The sequence below is a fragment of the Dama dama genome, chromosome 14, assembly GCF_033118175.1.
Source record: "Dama dama isolate Ldn47 chromosome 14, ASM3311817v1, whole genome shotgun sequence".
Classification (NCBI taxonomy): Eukaryota; Metazoa; Chordata; class Mammalia; order Artiodactyla; family Cervidae; genus Dama; species Dama dama.
In genome coordinates this window covers 37,143,397-37,164,683 of record NC_083694.1, presented here as the reverse complement: position 1 = coordinate 37,164,683, position 21,287 = coordinate 37,143,397, and the positions used below count along the sequence as shown (strand labels likewise).

Here is a 21,287-nt window from a genome sequence, read left to right as displayed (position 1 = left end):
ATGTTGGGGGAATTCAAAGAGGCTGGAGGGCAAAGAGAGCTGGAGTAATGAAATATTATTTAGAGGAGACAGCACTTGAGCTTTAGTCTTGGAGGGTAGTTTGGGATTTCAGCAAGCAAAAGTTGGTTTGGGAGACAAAGTGGCAAAGGCCTTTAGCCCAGATGAGCAATACCTGGGCTGAGCAAGTGGAGCTGGCATGCTTTGTGTGACTAATGGCAGCTGGAAAACGGGAGAGCATGTCCTGTCCAAACAAGGTAACCACTACACTACTCTGCATGCTGCCTTGACTGACCAGAATTGGCTCATGATTGTTATATAGTCCACATCAGAAACAAGATAGGGGTTAGTGGTGGAATGTAATAAGAGTTGTATAAATTGTTTTTAAATTTACTTTTGATAATTGCTTTACAATATTGTATTGGTTTCTGTCAAACATCTAGTAAAATTGTTTTTGTTTTTTAATGTCTTATTTTCCTTATCTGAATGGGTTTCTGATGATCAATTTTAGGGAACTCACATAGCAACTGCATCCATGTTGGCGAGCAGAAAGTTCCACAGATTTGAATCACTCTGAAGAGCACTTCTCAGTGGGATGAATTAACGTGCCTGTGTCGTCATGTTCAGCTCTGTCATACTATCTGATATTTGGAATTAGCCAAAGCCTGATCCTATTCAGTCTCATGGCTGTAGTTCAGAGGGGAGGTGGCAGGGGATGGGGTGTCGTGGGTTGGCTATTAGGGTGCAGGGTGGGGCAGCAGATTCAATTCAGATTAGGTATCTGTGGGTAGAAGGATGGATGTATGTCCAGGCGCACAGGGCCTGATACCTCTTGGCAGTGGACGGGAGCGCAGAATGGATGGGCTGCAGCTGGAGAGGCTGAGGTCTGAGAGTGGTGAGTATGTTGAATTATTGGATCCTGGAGTCAATGGCAAGTGAAGGAGCTTTTGGAAAGGAATATAGGATTCCCACCTGAGGTGGGAGGGAGACTCAAAAGGGAGAGGACATATGTATATCTACGGCTGATTAATGCCGATGTATGGTAGAAACCAACACAATATTGTAAAGCAGTTCTCCAATGAAAATAAGTTTTTGTTTAAAAAAAAAGCGGGGGGATCTATGATTCACACCTAACACTTCCGTTGTGTGTGAAATTCTAATAGCAGTGTTCATGCTGAACTACAGAGGCTGAGCATGGGGAGCTTTTGTGGCAATAGTGAAAAATGAGAGTCTGGACTGCCCTTAGTCCAGTGGCAAAGGAGGTGAGGGTTCTGATTGAAGAGATTTTTAGGCCTTGGTTTATTCATGCTGGAAAGTAGAAGGGGAAGAGGATGACTGGGAGGGCTTCTGCTTTGAGTGGATTTTTGTGTTTCTAATAACTATACCATGAGAAAACAGAAGTGAGAAGAGGTTTGGAAATAGATAAGAAAAGAACGGGACATTTTAAGGTCAAGGTGCCTGAGGTGGTAGACCCAAGCAAGCTCCTTGTTACATATGTAGTATCTGGAGGACACTGGCTCAGAATTCTGGGCATTATCGAGGTTGTTGAGATATAAACAGAATCCAGCACTTCTGTGTTTGGAATTCTTTGTACAGAATTGGTTGCCTCCCAACCAGTCTATAGTGGAATTAGAGAAGGATCACAAAAGGATAACTGGTATAACCAAAATGGTAGGAATCTGAGGGAAAGGAGGCTGGCCTATGAAACCACATTAGAGAATAGAACCACCACAGCGCCTGCAAGGAAGGCTCAAAAGAGATCCAGTCATTGCCTATAAAACTGTTAGTGACGAAAGTGAATGTTATTTGCTCACCAAATCATGCCTTATATAGGAGGGTTTTAGTTGTTTTTTAGTCTCTTAAGTCGTGTCCAACTCTTTTGTGACCCTATGGGGTGTAGTCCACCAGGCTCCTCTCTGTCTGTGGGATTTTCCAGGTGAGAATACTGGAGTGGGTTGCCACTTTCTTCTCCAGGGGATCTTCCTGACCCTGTGTCCCCTGCCACGTGTCCTGTACTGTTAGGTGGCCACTGGGGGAGCCCTTACAGGAGAGACACATTTGAACTTTGAACAGAAAACTTAAGACAAAAAGTTTTATAAACGTTCTACATGTAAGTCCAAAAAAGTTTCACAAGTCAGGGATATAGATGGGATCCAAAAATTGGGGGTGGGGGTGGGGGATGCAAATAAAAAAGCCATAAATGTCTTGTAAGGACATGTTCAGAAATCCCAAGCCCTTCGGCATTGCCACCTGAAGGGTGATGAGCTCACATGTGGCAGCTTCTTCGGGCTGCTGCTGGCACAGGGGTGCAGGCCTGCTTAATGACCGATAGGCCCTAATGTGACAATTCCTGAGAAAGTTACTCATCACTTAAGTATGTAGTCTAATCAGCCTTCTAAATTTATACCACACTGAAAGGGTCCAAGTAGGATATTAATGATCTAAATTTCCAGGGAGTATTAATTATCATGTGTGTATGTGGGTGGGTGGTGGGGGGAGGAAGGGAAGAGTAGCATTGGAATAAAAATCCTTGTAATTATCCTCCAATTTAAAAAATCCCAACCTGTCAAATACTTATTTATATAAGAAGCTGTACTCCTTTCTCTCAGCTCTGTTTCCTGTTACCCTAAGTTATAAGTAAGGTGGGAAGGTGGCAAGCTAGCACAAGGGTAGAGGGATGGGGAGGCAGTTTTGCCCATCCTTCCAAAATGGTACCAGGGATTACAGTCGAGGTGGAAGGACCAAGGAGAGGTAGAGCCACAGAGGGCAGCAGGTATGCTGGACTTCGTGATGTGATGCATGACTGGTGTAGCTAGAATGCCGTGCATGGATCTGAGTGTCCCTACACCACAGTGGTTCTGTGTGTCAATCAAACTGGTACCAGTTATGCCTGTATGCTGTGCCAGTACCATAAACTTTTGAGTATGCTTTTGGGCAGCTGGCTTAAATTATGGATTTAAGAATTCATACAGCATGTTCAAGGAAGTATACGGAGCCCATCACTTACATCTTTAAACCAAAGGCTCAAGGTCAAAAAACAAAAACAAAACAAAAACAAAAGCAAGCCAGCAGAGGGCACCAGTCATGCAATTTTACAATATTTCACTCTGAATGCAGGAAAACAGGCCTGGGACATGGTGCCATCTTGTGGAAGTTATTGATATTCCTTTTTATAATGAAATTCAATGTAAGTCTTGAAATGCATCCAGGGCTAACTGGGAGGCTGTTGCTTTTAATGCTTTATCAAGTCCCTCTTAATCCCTTATTCTTTTCCCCCAACATCTATTTATTAAAACATTTATTGTCCACCTAGGCCCACCTCTACTCACTTTCTACCATTCACATTTTATGATGTTTAACCCTAGAAATGTATTCATTCAACAAATACTGAACACTAACTATATGACAGATACCGCTTGTTCTGTCTGCTTGAGATACACCTACATAGGAGTAAAACAGACAAAGTTCCTTGAACTAATGAAGCATACATCCTAGCAAGAGGAGACAGATGATAAACATAAGCAGAAGGTAATAAATGTTATTGAACAAAAAAGGAAAAAGCAGCAATGGAATTCAATAAGGGGGTCAGGGTAGGTCTCACAGAAAAGGTAACATTTAACCAAAGGTTTGGAAGGAAGTGAGGGAATTATCCAGGATCTCAGGGGAAGAGCATTCCAGGCAGAGGGAGGAGCTGCTGCAGAGGCATAAGGCATGACATGTTTGGGGAATAGCCAGAGTGGCTGAAATGAAGTGGACAAGGAGAGCAGAAGAGGAGGCCAGAAAGGGAATGTGGGAGGCTAGGCTCATTCTGGATGCTGTGGGGCAAGAGTAGAAGCAGAAAGCGTTAGAGGAGGCTCTGATATTAATCCAAGCAGGGGATATGATGGTGCCACAGACCACAGTGATAGCAGAGAAGTGGTGGAAAAGTCACCTTCTGGATATAGTTTGCAAGTAGAGTCAAGAGCTTCCTAATATACTAGATGGAGGGCATGAACACAAGAGAAGAATCATAAATGACTCGAGGTTTTTGGCCTGAGCAAATTGAAAGATGGAGATGGCATCCATTGAGGTGGGGACCCAGGAGATCTGGGTAAAGATTCTGGGGAAGAGCATCATGAGTTCAGTTTGGGGCATGTAGACATGTATGAAAAGTAGACACCCAAGATGAAATGCTGAGTAAGGAGCTGGGGATATGAGTTTGAATTTCAGGAGCAATGTATGGGATGGAGATATAAATTTAAGATTTGCTGGTATATACATGGCATTTAATGCTATGTGACTGGATGACATCACTAGGAAGGAATTTCATATAGAAGAGGACTAAGAAATCCAAAGTAAAATGTTGGAGACAAGAATAAACAAAAAGACCTGGAAAGCACAACCACTGAGGCAGGAGGAAGATCAAGAGTTTAGAATCCTGGAAACCAACTGCAAATGATTCAGGAAGAGGGGATGGTCAACTGTGATTAGATCAAAATCTGAAAAATCAAGAAAGCAAAGACTGATCATTGGATTTAGCAAGGAAGAGGTGATTGGTGTCCCTTAAAATTATATATATATATATTTGTGGAGTGGTGAGAATAGAAACCTATTTGAAGTGAGTTTAAGAGAACAAGAGAAATTAGATCAACAAGTACAGGCAACTCTCTGGAAGTTTTGCATCAAAAGGGAACCAGGAAATAGGACAGAAACCAAAACGGGAGGTGAGGGCAAGGAAATTTTTTTTTTTAAGATGGGAGAATGTTTGTATATTGAAGGAAATAAAACAGTAGAAAGTAATAGTTGATGTGAGAAAGGGGAGAATTAACTGTTGAGGTCATGTTCTTGAGCAAGTGAGAGGTGATGGGATCTACTGCACAGGGGAGGGACCGGCTTTAGGAAGAGAAGAGTTGGTCTCTGGGAACAAGTGGGAAGGCACAATGTGTAGATACAGATGCAGGTAAGTGGGTAGATGGCTAGTGGATAGATGAGGTGATGGGAATCTGTGGATGTTCTTTTCTGATTGCTTCAATTTTCTCAGGGAAGTAAGAGGCAAAGAATCAGCTGAGATGTGAGAGTGAGGGGAACTGATGGAATGAGGGGATATGAAACAGTTTGGGACACTGGGGGAGTGGATGAACTAGGGATGGTTAGTATAAATGCCCAGCAGTAGTAAGGAAGGGCTCACTTGAGACTGGTAGTCATGAATTTAAAGTGAAGTTGCTTGTGTGTGTGTGCATCTTTGTGTTTTGCTGACCTTGTACAGCTACATGAGTGCAAACTAGAGCAGATGGGGAGTTGAATTTACCCAGGATGGTGATTAATCAGATTGAGAGAAGGGCGAGCGAGAACAGTAATTATACATGAGCATGATTATAATGATTGGCCATGGAATTTAAATTGAGTAAGAAGGAGAATGAACCTCAAGAAGGGTGAAAAACAGGGAGATGAAGGACAGGGCAAAGTTCAAGGGGTTTAAAAGCCAGGAAGTAAAGGCCAGAGAAAAGATAAAGACAAGGTTGTGACTTTGGAAGTGAATAGCTGAGGTGGGGGGAGGGCAACGACATTGCAGGAGTGAAGTCCAAGGAAATGAGGAGTGAGATGGGAGTCGGGTGTTGGAAGGAGTACCTACAGGTAGGTGGAAATCCCCAAGAATTGAGACAGAAGAATGACAGTGAAACAGGAGCTAAAATCATCAGGAGATAAGGGAGAAAGAACTGAAGGTTTGTAGATAAATGAACATACGTACAAGAGCCTTGTGGGGCGCTAATGACTAATTTCCTGAGAACCATGCAAACTTCCAATAGGCGGGCCATGCCATTTCTAGAGAAAATTTGATTTTGGGGAAAGTGATCAGGGCTGAAGTGAGAGCCAGGATTTGACCAAGGTCCTGGGAACCATCAGGACTGAGGAGGGCGGCTCCTCACACTACTGACAGGGCTCTGGCCAGCTTAGCTGCAGCCAGAGGCGCAGGAGAAATGCCTGAGGTTCTGTAGGAATGAGCTAGCTTACCAGCCCACTGCTTTTGGCTTAGGCTTTTACAGCTCACAGGTGCAATTAACTTTGGCTCATTTACTTGGGGAACAACAGCAATCACCAGCCAAATCAAAAAGCCCTTTTCTTCCCAGTTCTGTTACTGTGATTAACAGGAAGACTCCCCAGAGATAAGGGAGGCTCTGCTTCCCCACAGGCCAACATCTGCTGGGCACCGGGGGCCCAGCAACACCACGGTACAGGTGCCATCTCGCTGTAGGATGACAAAGGGGAAAGTGTCCGAGGAAGAGCCTATAAAGGCATGAAGAGGCTAGAAAGCCTTTTCTGTCATCAACCAGCAGCGGCTGGCACCTGGGTTTCAGGATCAGCCTGAGCGAGGTCTTGTGCCCTAACAGACTAGCTCTCCAGTCCCTTGACTATACTTTTACAGGGGTGGTGGAGCACATTTACCAGAGCTGAGGTCGAGGGGTATTGTCCCCTCAGGCCCCTGAAAATCTAGCTTTCCCCAGCTAAGGGGGGCTGCTTCTGCTTTTCCCCAGCTCACTTACAGGATGGCCCCAGGGCCTTTTGCAGAACCCAAGAACACTTGGACTCTGGTCAGGGAGAACACTGCGGGTCTCCTGCTCTTTCTAAATTGCAAAATAAACAGATCTTTAGGCCCCAGGCAGCTTTTGTGTTTGAGATTGAATCTGTTTCTGTCTTTAACAGAGAAAAAAAGCAGCAGGAGGAAGGAACAGTCTCCTTGGCACTAACTTCTCTTTGCTGCCTCTAAAATACAGTCACAGAAAGGAGGATGAAAAGTAAGCCCTTAAGAATCTGAAAGACTTGTTTTTCCATTGTGTTATATGGAGCTTCAAAAATATCCTTTGTTAGCAGCTGTTTTGAGAGGGAGGACCCACTTCAGTGTTACTATCTTGAGGATCCATAAGTCTCTTTGGACTCTGGGGCTTGTTAAGACTGTCTTTACTCTGTGCCCGCTCAAGAAGATCACTGAAGATGTGAATTGTGGTGAGAGTCAAGACCTGATAAGAAGTACTGTAAAATGTGATTTGATTAAAAACACCATGAGAGTAGCAGTTTATAGCCTTGACTCATCCAACAGCCTACCACCTAATCTGATCTTAAATGTTGACAGTACTGCGATCTGATAGTAATTTATAGTAATTAAAAAAACAAAAAACAGACATATATATTCAAATGAACTCACTTACAAAACAGAAAAGACTTCGAGAATGAACGTATTGGGGGGAAGGATGGGAGGAAGGGATAATTAAGGAGTTTGGGTTGGACATGTACACACTGCTATATTCAAAATGGAGAGCCAACAAATATCTACAGTATAGCACAAGGAACTCTGCTCAATGTTATGCAGTAGCCTGGATGGGACGGAAGTTTGGGGGAGAATGGATACACGTATATGTATGACTGAGTCCCTGTGCTGGTCACCTGAAACTATCACAACATTGTTAATTGGTTTTATCTCAATACAAAATAAAAAGTTTTTAAAAAAACAAAAACAAAAAACAGGTGTATATTATGGTAATGAAGGCAGCTAGTGTGTCCCTTTAAATGAGGAACATACAGGGGTGTGGTAGCATTTGAGCTCCATCTGATTTATTCAGATATAGATTCTGTAGGATTATAAAGGGCTATAGAGGTTTTCTTCTTTTTTAGCAATCTTTTCTCTCTGTGGATGAGGTTCATGTCTTTGAAATGGATTCACAGTTGCAAAGATTTATTTCAGAATCTTATGGAACTGGACTAAAGATTCTAATATCAATTTTCTGAGTTAAAAAAAAAATCATACTTAGTGCTGAGTTATAAAACAGATGTTGACAAGTACAGTATTTTTCAAACTCAGGGATGAAGGGGACTGAAAGATCCAAGCTCCAAACCCACTGAAGGTGTCCATGTTTGTATGTGAACAGCTGAGTTTATCTCCTTATCTCCTCTTGGCTCTCAGCTTCGAGGACGTTTGCTGAAAAATGCTTCAGTGTACATGTGGCTGCCAAGGCTTACAGACATATATTTACCAGTGGAAATCTCTAAGGAGAGTATGGCAAGTTTTTCGTTTTTTTTTTTTTTTTACTTTTTCCTACCTTTAGTTCTCTTTTCTCCATCTCTTGCGTGGTCTGGGAGTTTCTAGCTAGAGGCTGGAGGACTCGCACTCCTCTCACTGCGTCCAGTGGAAGACCAATGCAGGACACCTTCTGAATCTAAAGCCTTCTTGTTAGAAGCCAAAGCAAAGTTAACAACAGACTGCTTCAGTTTCAAGTCCACTATGTCTTTCTCAACCCACACTTAGGTGATTTAGAGTCTTCTATTATGCTATTCCATGAGAAATGAAAAGTTTGGTTTCTGATTGGCTGAAATGAGTTCTATTATTTCTTTGTCAGAGGTCAAAATCACCACACTCTAGAATGCTAGCAGGCTTTGGGTCAAGTGGATAATCTGGTTCTAGGATTCAAATAGTTGCTTTAGCATGGAAGTCAGTAACAGTTCTCCCTGGAAAAAGGTCCAAAAATTTCTCCTGTCATAGTTTATATTGGAATTTCTTATTTACCTATTTTGTCAGCTACTTTTATCCTATTAACTTCTCTGGTATTCCCAGTAACTAGAACATTCTTATGAATTCAAGAAATGTTTGATACATAAATAAAGGGATGGGAATACTTAGGAATATTTATTAAAGATATAATAGTTTATTTCTCCCGAAGATCCTGAATCACCTCTGAAGAACTGTACTTCTTCAGCTCTCTATCCAATATTGAGGGGTGAAGAGGGTGGGAGAGCTGAGCAAGGGTATACGATAAAACACAGAAACGGTATGAACAATAAAGAAATATGAACAAACCTCTAAATAGTTTAATTTTACTCCAGGCTTCTTCCCACCCCTACTGCCCTATCCCGTCAGTCCCCTTTCTTCTCACCAGTCTAATGTGAGGATGCGGCCATACCTGTTGGTTGAAGAGATGGATTAGGATTGCCAGGGAATCATTTCATTCAACTATGACTTAAGTTTTACATTCACATGGTCATCAGGTCAATCTAAGTTTTTAAACATCTAAATGGTGTACCATCGTACATAGAAACAAGTTCAAATTTAAGACAGTAGAAAAATACCAAACACTTAAAAAAAGAAATGAATGGATGAAAACCTTCCTGTTGACAACCTCTGTTTGTTTGGGGAGATGGTGTGATATAACCCAGGAACTCTGGGTCTGTTGGGATGAGAATGCTATCAAATGAGAATGTTACATGATAAGAATACTGATTTAAAAAGTTAAATGTCTGGACGGAAGGTGAAAGGAAGGGCAACAGACTGCAAGCTGTGTGGTAGTCTGCATCACTTCAGTCACTCTGAGGTAAAGCTGAGCTTTGGTTGACCCTCTGCTTTGGTGTCTTTGAATTTCCTTAGTCACCAGCGCTTCTAACTCTCAGTCACTGGACCTGTGATGCAAATACACACTGATGTGTTAACATGCAAGATGAAAACTTTCACCTGAGAGATAAGCTGGTTTCTTTCTTTATGTGCTAAAGCAAGGCACATGGAGAAGTGATCCAAGAGGAGATACTTTAAAATTCTAATATAGACCAAATAAATATTCAAAAAGAAAACTCTGACTTAAATCTCAAGCCTGTAGTGGAAGGCTTCAGATCACATATTTGGCAGGATAAACTATATTACCTTAACAACTTATTGACCACAGATGTATTAATTCATCTTTTGTTATGCAAGCACTATTGTCCTGAGTGTTTCAACAGTCATTTATATAACAAATCACCAGCCACAGATATTTGTTTCTACAAAAATCTCCCAGTCAATAGTGTGTTAATAATAATCATTTTATTTGGATAAGTCTTTGGGATTTGTTTTTAAAGATAGCTTAAAATTTCAGTGTTGAAATTATCATTCGAGGATTAAGATATAAAAAAAGTTCTCTTCCTGAAAACTCATAAAGATTTTGTTCTTCCAGCACTTTACTGACATCATGAGGAATCTTCTCAGTGTGGCAACATATCTTTGCCTTGTACTTTTACTCAAATGATGTGTTTTTTCCCCTGAACTTGCCAAATAGAATATACGAGGTTTACATGTTTCAGACCAAAAATTTCCCCCATAATCTGACATATTTTATCTGCATAATCTTATGTACTTTATCACCTAAAAAACAATGAAAATATGAAAAAATGTCTTCAGTTCAGTTCAGTCGCTTTGTCGTGTCCGACTCTTTGCGACCCCATGGGCTGTAGCACACCAAGCTTCCCTGTCCATCACCAACTCCCAGAGCTTGCTCAAACTCGTGTCCATCGAGTCGATGATGCCATCCAACCATCTCATCCTCTGTTGTCCCCTTCTCCTCCTCCAAAATGTCTTGGTGCAATAATAATAATTAATGAGATTCCTGGGAGCAGACTGAATTTATTCGGTTCTCTGTGTCTTTTCTAGACACCCAAGATTTTTGCTTCATCTTTCACTCTTCTATTGGACAGCCAATTCAACTGAAGATCGATTACTATTCTCCACCAAATATCATCCTAAATCTCAATGCTTTAAGAACTTAAAATCAGTCATTTCCAATTGAAGCTCCTTTACATGTCAAATTATGTATTTTTCACCTTACCTGGTTTTAGTTGAAACAAACTCCTATTTTAACTTGGATCTTCTTTAGAAAAAGAAACGGAACACACTTCATTTTTTATATAGAATAAACTTTGTTTTTATTATAGACATGGATCAAAAATAAAAGTTTTTATGTACATATGACATACAGTGCAAATGAAAGGCTTTTAAATACCACAGATAGACATGTTGTCAGACACAAAAGGAGATGAATGATGGGGATTAGGATGGTCGTCCAGGAACTGCAGGAGGGGGTCGCCTAGTGAAAACAAAACAAAATAATAAAAAGAAAAACACAGATGCGGAGGAAGAAAACAATGTCTAAACCAGAAAACAAATCCAAATAAGAGCATGCAAAAATAATCCCACAAAAATCAAATTTAAATCAGACAAAAAACATGCAGACATGCAAGGGAAATGAGAGATCACGTGGCATAGTAAGCAGCTCCTGGGATGTTTCCTGGCTACCAGTCATGTGCTAGGTATGAGCCATTTGAGCCTACTCCAAACCTGTATTATTTTGTACCATGGAATGATATTCATGCAATCATATTCAGGAGAACTGGGAACAGTACCAGAGCCACATACCTTTATAACTTGAGTATTTGTTTCCCAACCCTGATTTTGTGACATTCAGTTATTTTCAAAGATTTCAATAAATGTGAAATCTCCATGGGGGAGAGGGAGTTGATATAGCAATATGACAGGGGAAATTTTTTTTTAAGATGAGGGTCAGTAGAAAGCAGCAAGAGATCAAATAAGCAGTGTAATCACAAGATGGAAAATATCAGGGGTCGAACTTGGAGAAAAGGACTGGCAAATGAGAATTTCCTCCAGGTGAAAATTCTGATGTGATAGCCTTTCTAGGCCCAGGTAAACTAGGAGGCTATATCTGGTTCATGGTGACGTGAGGATTTTGTAAAATTTCTCTTTGACTCCGAGTTAGGTGCAACTGAAGCTCTGATTTATTCTGAACTGGGTCCAGGGTAAGTGAAATTTGGTTTGCTGGCTCTTTCTCTGTATCCCTAGCCTGGCTTGCATCTTGTCAGGTTCACGGGTTGTGAAAGAAGGGTCCAGAGATGTGGTTAGTTTTGACATCAGCCTGTCTGGATGATGGGCTGGTAGAGAAGATACAGTAAAGGCTACACAGCAATGCACAGTTCTGTAAGTAGGAAAACAGCAGGCCAATGAAGCTTTCCCATGGGTTTCCTGCAAAAGTCTACATTTAATTTCCTCTTTCTAACCCAACTGGTAATGAGCTCAACATTACAGCAAGCCATAGAACTGCGAGGTTAGTTCAGTACCCTGCTCCCTGTGGGACTTCTTTTTGGCTACTCCTCCAGGTGTTCAACAACATACTCACTTCCATCTTACTTCTGTAACACTTCAGTGAGTGGAGCAAGGAGGTCTACAAAAAAACAAAAACAAAAACAAACTTCTTTTTCATCTTCTATAAGATGTTAATGGAGCCAAGCTGACCGGGGTATTTCTTAGCAGCAGTGAAAAATGATCTTACCTTTCCTAAAGTCCAAGACCAATTTTTCTTTGGTCCAATTTAAGCTGGCTGCACTTAAGGAGGCCTCCCATCCATTTATATGATGAAGAACTTATTATGGGTCCCTAACCTTTCAACTGTGGGGGTTCTGCAAGCCTTTAGCTTTAGAGATCCAGGTAATGGGTATCCCTAGTGTTTTTGTGAAGAAAGTGTAATTAAATTCCTGTCAGACTTGGTGAGATTTATCACCTGCCCAGCAAACAGAAACTATTTTTGAGTTCTGAAGGGGCTTTAGAACACTTTAATGACCTCAGCAGGGTGGGGAGGTGAGCCATTAAACTGAACAGCAAGTCCACAGTGCTGAAGGGACATTTTGTCAGGATATGCCAAAACACTTTCCTGTTTGAGTTTGGTGTTCTAGTCCAGAAAGCGTCAGAAGCTTTATGTCTTCGAATATATTTCATGAACAGCTAGAATGTTTGCTTCAGTCATCAGAGAAATGTGTATATGTTTATCCCCTTAGCTCTTTTCTTTCCTCTTCACTCATCCTGTATCTAACTTTCCACTCATTGCCAAAAAGGCATCCTTGGTGATGACACCATACATTGACTCAGAGCTATTTCTATTAAAGATCTTGGCAATTTTTTTTTCACTATCTCTTTTCCAGAATCTTCTATATCAGGGATCCCCAACCTCTGGGGATATAATCACTGATGATCTGAGATTGAGCTGATGTAATAATTAGAAATAAAGTGCACAATAAATGTAATGCATTTGAATCACCCTGAAATCATCCCCACCCCCTGAACCTCTGCCTTGGTTGGTGGAAAAACTGTCTTCCGTGAAACTGATACCTGGAGCCAAAAATGCTGGGGACTGCTGCTCTATGTTACTTAACACAATGCTGAAATGCTTGAAGGCATTTTCTGAAAATATTGGGGCTTTTAATATGAAGGGCAACAAAGGAACTTTCTATTGTTGCCACTTCTAACAATTGAAACTTGAAGTATTGAGTTTGGACTACTGAATGGGGATACTGAGTTGCTAACACTTTTGAAAGCTCATCATGCCAGCATTCACTGTACAAGCAAATTCTCCCTAGTCAAGATGATCATTTCAGGTTATACCTCCTTAAGTTTTCTGAAAATAACTTCAGAGAATTGTTTGGCCAAAACAGGAAGTAAAGGGGCAGAAAAAACTGTGTGTGGAACAGGGGCATAATTCATATATACATAAAAGACCCCATTATTCATAAGAATGATGAATTAACCACATTCTCTTGGATCTACCTCAATGCTGCAATCTGTTCTTATGGTGACATTCCTCTGGCAAGAGCCCTAGGAAGGCCTTCCTTATAACTTTGTTCTCTTCTGTTACAATCTCACAAAACATGCTCTGCTTGTTTCCTTTGCCCATCACTTAGATAACTTCACATCCCAGAGAAGTGGGTGAGTCTGAAGGCTTGGGAAAGTGAGACAAGAAAGGTAGTAAGAATAGGTGTTCTTCTCAATGTTTCTCTGATGATCTCCACTTCTAAGTCAACTTAGATCTCTCCCTTCACAAGAATACATTAGGGGTAATATAATTAAGTCAAAAGAGTGGAAAAATTGTCTTCCACAAAACCAATCCCTGGAACCAAAAAGGCGGTGGACTGCTGCTCTATGTTACTTAACCCAATGCTGAAGTGCTTGAAGGCATTTGCTGAAAATGCTGGGACTCGCTCAGTATCCCTCTCTCAGGTAATTACGTGACCCCCAATGTATTCTTGTGAAGGGAAAGATCTAAGTTGACTTAAAAGTGGAGATCATCAGAGAAGCATTGAGAAGAACGCCTATTCTTATTGCCTTTCTTGTCTCACTTTCCCAAACCTTCAGTATTTTCTCTCACTTTGGAGTGAGAGAGTCAAAGTAATAATGAAAATGATCTGAGTTCTCCACAAGGCTCCCTAGGACTCATGGCATGTCTGTCGCTATCTGCTTTCAGGCCTCCTGCTCCTATGTGACCTACCTGGTTGGTCAGACCCCACTGTGACAAAGCACCAGAATACCAGGAGGATGGTCCTAAATTGGGATCTCTGGTTACAATGACATTTTATTGTATCATCCAACTTTGTGTTAGTGATGGTCTGTACTAGGAAAATCTCACTCAATGCATTTGCCTGATGCAAAGAGCTGACTCATTTGAGAAGACCCTGATGCTGGGAAAGATTGAGGGCAGGAGGAGAAGTGGACGACAGAGGATGAGATGGTTGGATGGCATCACTGACTCAATGGACATGGGTTTGGGTAGACTCCAGCAGTTGGTGATGGACAGGGAGGCCTGGTGTGCTGCGGTTCATGGGGTTGCAGAGTTGGACACGACTGAGTGACTGAACTGAATTGAACTTGGCCTAAAGCCACTAAAGCAGTGTTTCCTAAGGCGTGTACCTCAGAACACTAGTCCTGTAGTATAGTTCATAGATGCTCTATGAACAAAGCATTGACGTGGAGAAACATGGAGACACTAGCCCTGTAATCTGATATGAAAGATTCTGTAGAGTCTTCTAGTAAAGAAACCTTTAATTTTTAGTCATCTTTTCCCAAGTATATTTAATCGAGAGGCCCTTGGTATATGAATGTGTAAAACATTAAAATCCCATGGAGTGGACTTTGGAAACCTCCAAATTAAAGTTGTAGTTTTAGCCAACATCTCTTGCATGCACTCTCTAAGTATCAGGCTGCCTCAGTATGAAAGAACTCCAAGAAATGGTCTTAAAAGGGGCAATGTCAGGTGTGTGATGAAATGAGTACTTTCCATATGAGATTTAAAGAGTCCAGCAGAAAAACAAGAATCTTGAAAACTAATTTGGCAGATATTTACATTGATGTCAGAACTATTTTAAAAATACAAATGGAAATCTGCCAAACAGTTACAATAAGGTCCTTTGGTTTTGGTATTTCTATCAGGAACAATTCTGAATAAAGAATCATGCAGTAAGACACATACAACACAAGGGCATAGCAGGATTCGCATCCTGACTCTTTCTTCCATTAAGAGGCTTCCTCTGAAGACACTGAAGGATCCTCTCACAGAACATGTATAGACTTGAGAAAGAAATTACAACAGGAAAGTGTGAATTAACCCAACAGTCTTTCCAATTCATCTTTCCACAAGGAGTCTATCTGGAACACAAAGGGAAAGTAAATCAAAATTTCTCCCCTCCCATTCCCTTCTTACAGAGTCTTTCTCTATTCTCTGGAAATTCAGCTAGGATAAGGACATGTGTAACTACTGAACACTCTTCCCTTCTCAATACTGGGGAAACAAAAAGGTTTAACTTCTCCCATCAACACACTATGAGTAAACAATGGAGGTCAACTGTTGAGTCAGAAGCTCAATTACTTTCTGTAAGAAATGCCTTCTGTAGACCTAGATTTTCAGAATTACTTCCTTTTCAATAGCTAAGTGTCGCAGTGCTTCTTGGCAAGTGTCACTCTGCACAGTCCAGCAGCCTAAGGTTTGTGTCCTTTAACTTAGTAAAACAATAACTTCAAGTCAGCAGTAAAATGTTTCCCACTCTCCTGCCTTTGATTTGTTCAACTTGCTCCCCTTAAAAATCTCATTCTTCCCCAAATTAATGACAGTAATGCCAAATGCTATCATTCTTCATACTGGTAATTCTGTGACAATTGGATTAAAAAGAGTTCTAAGTATTTACAAGTCAGATCTTCCTGATAAGCATAAATATGACTCAAATATATCCAAGAATGAAGAAGGGGGAGTCCTTCAAATGTTATCATTTATTTCAGGTTCAGTAGTACAGCTTCACATTTTCACAATAGGTACACATGACCTTCTAGAATGATACAGGACTTAAAGGAAGTTGCTTCAAAATGTCCATTCGCAGAGTCCATCCATATATATCAGCATTAAGAAATCCTGAAAGTGTCAAGAAGACAGTGGAAAGTATTCTGGCTCAAATTAATTAAAGAACTGACACAAAAGCCAAGATTTTGCTTCTGTACACTCCTTCTTAATATAAAAAAGCAATAAAACGAGTTTGATTTTGAAAAGGGAGAGAAAAGAAACATAGGCAAGCAAAACAAAGGCTATACATATGAAATTAAACAGAAATCAAGTAATGGTGGAATTTCTGATTGGGAGGATCATTTTTATCAAATTGACAACAGACAATGCAAGAGATTAGACAGAATAATTTTACAGTTAATTTGAAAAACATTACATTAAGAAATCAGAGGGTAAAAATAAAAAAGAAATGAAGCCTTGAGCTGAGCCATGTGTAAAACATCAGACCAGAGAGGTGAGTGTGTGTGTGTGTGTGTGTGTGTGTGTGTGAAAGTCGCTCAGTCATGTCTGACTCTTTGCGACCCCATGGACTGAAGCCTGCCAGATTTCTCTGTCCATGGAATTCTCCAGGCAAGGATACTGGAGTGGGTTGCCATTCCCTTCTCCAGGGGATCTTCCCAACCCAGGTCTCCCATATTGCTGTCAGGTTCTTTACCATCTGAGCCACTACGGAAGCCTAGACAGGTGAGAAGTCTCACCAATATACCAGTATGAACAGGTCTTAAGACAAACAGGAGATTCTTCCTTGAGTTCCCTCTCTATTGTTCTCATATATACTGACATTCTTACACATATATACAGATAGCAATGCATATACAACATATGCTTCAAAATCTTAAAATTTCACAATATAGAACACCACATAATGTTAAACATACCAACTAGACAGGATGACTGAAGATTATCTAAAAGACACACTTGAGCTTTTGAGAAAGGAATGAGCGATCTAGTGAACAAATAACTGTTTCTTGGAAACTATCAACAGCCTCATTCACATTAAACTGAGTTCATAGCTTTCAGTCCTCTTGGTGAAATAATATAAAACTCATGGCTTGAGTCTCAAATATTATCTTCTTTCATCGAGTTCCATAGTTCAAAGACCTACAATTTAAGCTTTATTCTCAACGTTAAGGAGATTCCTGTCAATTTCAAATAATTATACTGTCTGACAAATAAAAAATGTCTACCTGAAAAAGTGAATAGATGACTTGCCTTTGAGGTATTACATAACTTCTTCCCTGCATTTTAAGCAATTATTCAGAAAAATCCACTATTTGTATTCTGCTAGATCCCTCTAAAATTTTGACATTTACCATAGAGAAAAAGATGACTATATAGACCAACTTAGCTGTAAAAGATTTAGCTCAGCAGTCTAAGAATAATTTTTATAATTCTACCAGCGATCTTAAAGGTAGGTTTACAGATCTTACACTTACTATGAGCTAGCTATATTGGCAAAGATAATTTCTTCTTTAAGAGCAATGTTGTGAATTTAGATGTAAATGTCTGTAGATTATTATTATTTTTTTTGCCTGCAGATGTTATTCTACCATGTTGTCATGGAAATTCTGAGCCTTGTGCCTCTCAGAATGAATAAAATACAAAAAAATTTTGTACACTTCATGTATGTTTGGGAAATGAACCACTGTTATCACGTATTATGGCAGATACTCTAAGGCTAACTGTTGTATTAGCATAGTTTAAAAAATAATTCATACTCACACATAAAAAGCACATGTATACATATTTACACCCATACATATACATATATACACAATACACATACAATCACAGTCATGCTCGTGGCATTTTAACAAGTAATTTTAAACCTACTTGCCCAAAAGGGCACAAAATACACGTACTTACACAAATTTACTATGTATATACTATACACGTAGTCTGTATAGAGACACATGCATAGAAAGTATGTGTGTACACAGAAAACATCAACATTTGTCACATACTGGTATTAGGTCCCATTTCATACTTGAGAATTATGGCTACAGTCTATACTAAAAAGTCATAAAATGAATATATATGACTACTCTTTAATTCTAAGGTCAGAAGGCTTATAGTTATATCACAGGAACTTGGTTTTATTATCATGTTTTAGAATAGTGTTTGTATCTGAACAAGTAGGCAATTTGCTAATTAAACAGACCCTACTGCTCTTCTATGTTACAGACTACAGCTAGAAGCAATATTCAGAGGAGTCATTTTGGTAGATGACGTCTGAAAATGTAATGTATCTGTTCTAAATCAATACTATTTCAATCATCTGTCCACAACTGAGTTGATGGCAGGTCCAATTAGTCAATAAGCATGCAAGATTTAGCATGTGACAATAAAATAGATTTACCCATCAAATAAACACAGTTTATTTTTCAAAATCCTAAAATCACTGTATGTTTTATTATACTAGACATGAGGGAGCTACATCTGTTGTTCAGGCAACATTGGAGGAATCAGGGGGAAGTTACACGAAAGACCTGAAGTGTATGGGGAACACTTAGAAAGCTCAGTAAGTGACATTCCCATCTAAAGGCCTGATATGAACGCTGTCCTCCAAACTCTGCACATCCTAGAGCTTGTGACTTCACTTACATTGACATCTCCTTTTAATAGGATGCAAACCCTTTGGGAAATGGGATTAATACTGATCACATGACAGAGTACTGCAGTAAAGTGAAAATATTTTCCAATATGATGCTGAAATTCCAGGAGAGAGGCTGGGTTCTATTAGAAATAGCTTAGAAGTAAAATAAAACAAAAATGTACACACAAGATGAGACAACTGAGACAGGGAAACTGTGGGGTTATAAACCTAGAGCAAAAGCCAAAGGTGACAAATGCCATTGTTTATGACTGCATAAAACCAGTGCAAAGAAACTTGGAAAACAAATCTCCAATTTTCTTTGACATGGTTTGTGCTGATCTAAGAACACACCAGTGGTTATCCACAATATTTTCCTTTAACCAAAGGAAATTTTTGAAATATAGAAAAATGCAAAACCACATATAGCACAAAGCCAAACCCTGAAGTATACAATCCATTAGATGCCTATTTTAGCGAATTCAAAGGAAGAAGCAAAGGGAATCCTAAAAAGAGGAAATTTTCTGAAAAGATCTCACTGTAGACTATTCCTTTTACTTAACATATTTCCACTCAGCGGCAATGCTGTTTTATAAACATGGTATGTATTTTGCACCTCTGTTCCATTCACAAAGAGTTAACTTTTTTCCAGCAGAAAATATAAGATATGAGAAGATTTAAGGTGGCGATTTAGGGTGGAGTTCTTTATACAATCACTTGTAATTTAAAAGTTGAAGGGCTCTTTTTGTAAATCTTGTATTCTCTGGTTTCTGCCTGAGTGGCATAGTTAACCCTTTAGAATAAGTTCAAAACAACACCATTCACCTTGGCAAGTTCTCTTTTTAATAATGGTTAAAAGTTTTTACTTCATACTTTACGGGTGTCTGCTTTGGGTATAAACTACACAGGAAATTAAAGTTAAGGTAATGTACAAATCATGTTTGCTGCTTTCAAAGGGAGACATTTCAGTTGGTTAACCTGATTTACTTCTGCAGAACATGAAATGGTGTCATGGGACACAAATATGCAGTGAATATTTGGTCTGCTGTCTGGGGACAGTTAGCAGACAAAATTCCAGTTGCCTTCTGGCCGTTTCCTACATGCTAATCATCTACTCCTAGGTAGTCCAAAAGTCAGCCTCCAGACTGAACTATTAACCCTCAGGCTAAGCTGCACTTGTAAATTTTAGAAATGTTAGAGTTTGCCAATTTGCTTTAAATCTTGATGTCTTAACTATTTTTTGGAAGGGCCTGGAAAGAGACCCTGAAGTTGTTTGACTGCAGGAGCATGAGCTCTGCTCTTAAACAGGGGCATCTTTTTTTCCATGCCAGGTCCCATTTTTTAAATATGGCTATCCTATAATAAGGCTCAGGATTTATTAAGGAAACCTAGAATGGATAAAAAGTTAAACTGTTTCAAAGGTAGGCTAAATTTTTGCATTAGGGAATTACATATTAGCATGGAAAGAGAGGCATATTTTTGCTCTAACTAAATAAATAGAATGGAATTAGTGTCAAAGTGTAGTAGTCAGTCATGTCTAAAACCAGATCAATATAAAAAATTAAATATTTTCTATGCTAACCTACACTGTAATCTGTGAGGAGGTAAGTACATAGGTGAATAAAGAAATTACATTTGTCCAGATACTTCTTGAGATGTGATATTTTGCTTCCTTAAATTCTGAAACTAACTAGCCAAATTCGCTGACTGACTACCAAAAGGCAAGCTTTCACTCACTGTTGAATATGCTTCTAGCACAAAGCAAAAACACGCTGGCATGAGAAGCCTTCTAGAGCAGGCAATGCATTAACTTTTCCTTTGCAAACAACTTTGTGCTTCAGGAAAAATTGTATTTTTAAGGAATCTTAATTTTAAAAATTACTTCCTAGCAGTTTTATGAAATAAAGAGGAAGGAGAGAGGCTCTAAACAGGTAATCCTGGAGTAGGCAAATACACTTATAATAGACAAAATAATTTCCATCAGTCAAAACAGAATGCAGGAAAATAAGTACATATCATTTAGGTCTAAGCCCACCATCTCTTATCTCTTAAGAATTATCCTGAATGGGCTCTCTGGTAGGTAATGTGGGAAACCTGTCAAAGCAATTTCAAATGTATGCCAGGGTAGGCGAATGGTCCACAAAGCAGAGGGCTGTTATACAACCTACTTTGGTCGATACAACATACAAAACCTTAGAGAGTCAGCAGTTTTCAACAGTCAAACCCCAAAAGTTTGACATACCATGAGCAATGAAGGTGAGTGATGAATGCATTAGTCAAACTGGTTACTTGCCTACTGATGTCCATACATGCGACTACTCATGATTTACTGCAACAGTTACCAAATATTTTGCTTTCGTAAAATTCATTAGTAATTAACTGCCATGCCAGACACTTCGTTTAGTCTAACAGGGAGGATTCTAGTGGACGGATTATAGTGGGACGAGTTGGTGATGGGGGTGGTCTCCGGCTAGAAAGAGAGAAAGAGAAAGGTAAAGAAACAAGTAGGGTAACGACTAGAAGGTTATCCCAAAGATACTGAGAAAGAGCCATCAGGCACATGCTCATGCACAAACAGGCTAGCAGGAATGGCTGCCATCTGCAATAACTTAATACTGTCACTTCTCATTCACCCAGCATTTTTTAATGACAATGAGATATTTTTCATACGCAAATCTTTCTGAAAACTGAAGTCCTCCCTCCCAATACTAATAAAAATATTAAATCACTTAAAAGCCATCTGAAAAAAAATAAATAAA

At 39.7% G+C, this 21,287-nt stretch overlaps 1 protein-coding gene across 5 annotated transcripts in view; it reads right to left on the bottom strand.

Annotated features, from left to right (window-relative positions):
• Positions 1–10,708: 10,708 nt before the first annotated feature.
• DNM3 (dynamin 3) overlaps positions 10,709–21,287 on the bottom strand; it is a 635,765-nt gene continuing 625,186 nt past the window's right edge. For 2 of the 5 annotated variants that reach the window (XM_061160327.1, XM_061160329.1), the window contains one exon: positions 15,881–20,998. In XM_061160327.1, the coding sequence (XP_061016310.1) occupies positions 20,929–20,998 (70 nt within the window). In that variant the 3' untranslated portion in view covers positions 15,881–20,928. Of the gene's footprint in view, positions 10,854–11,957; positions 12,003–15,211; positions 15,251–15,880; positions 20,999–21,287 lie in introns of those variants that run through there. The other 3 variants (XM_061160332.1, XM_061160330.1, XM_061160334.1) reach the window with 3 other exon arrangements.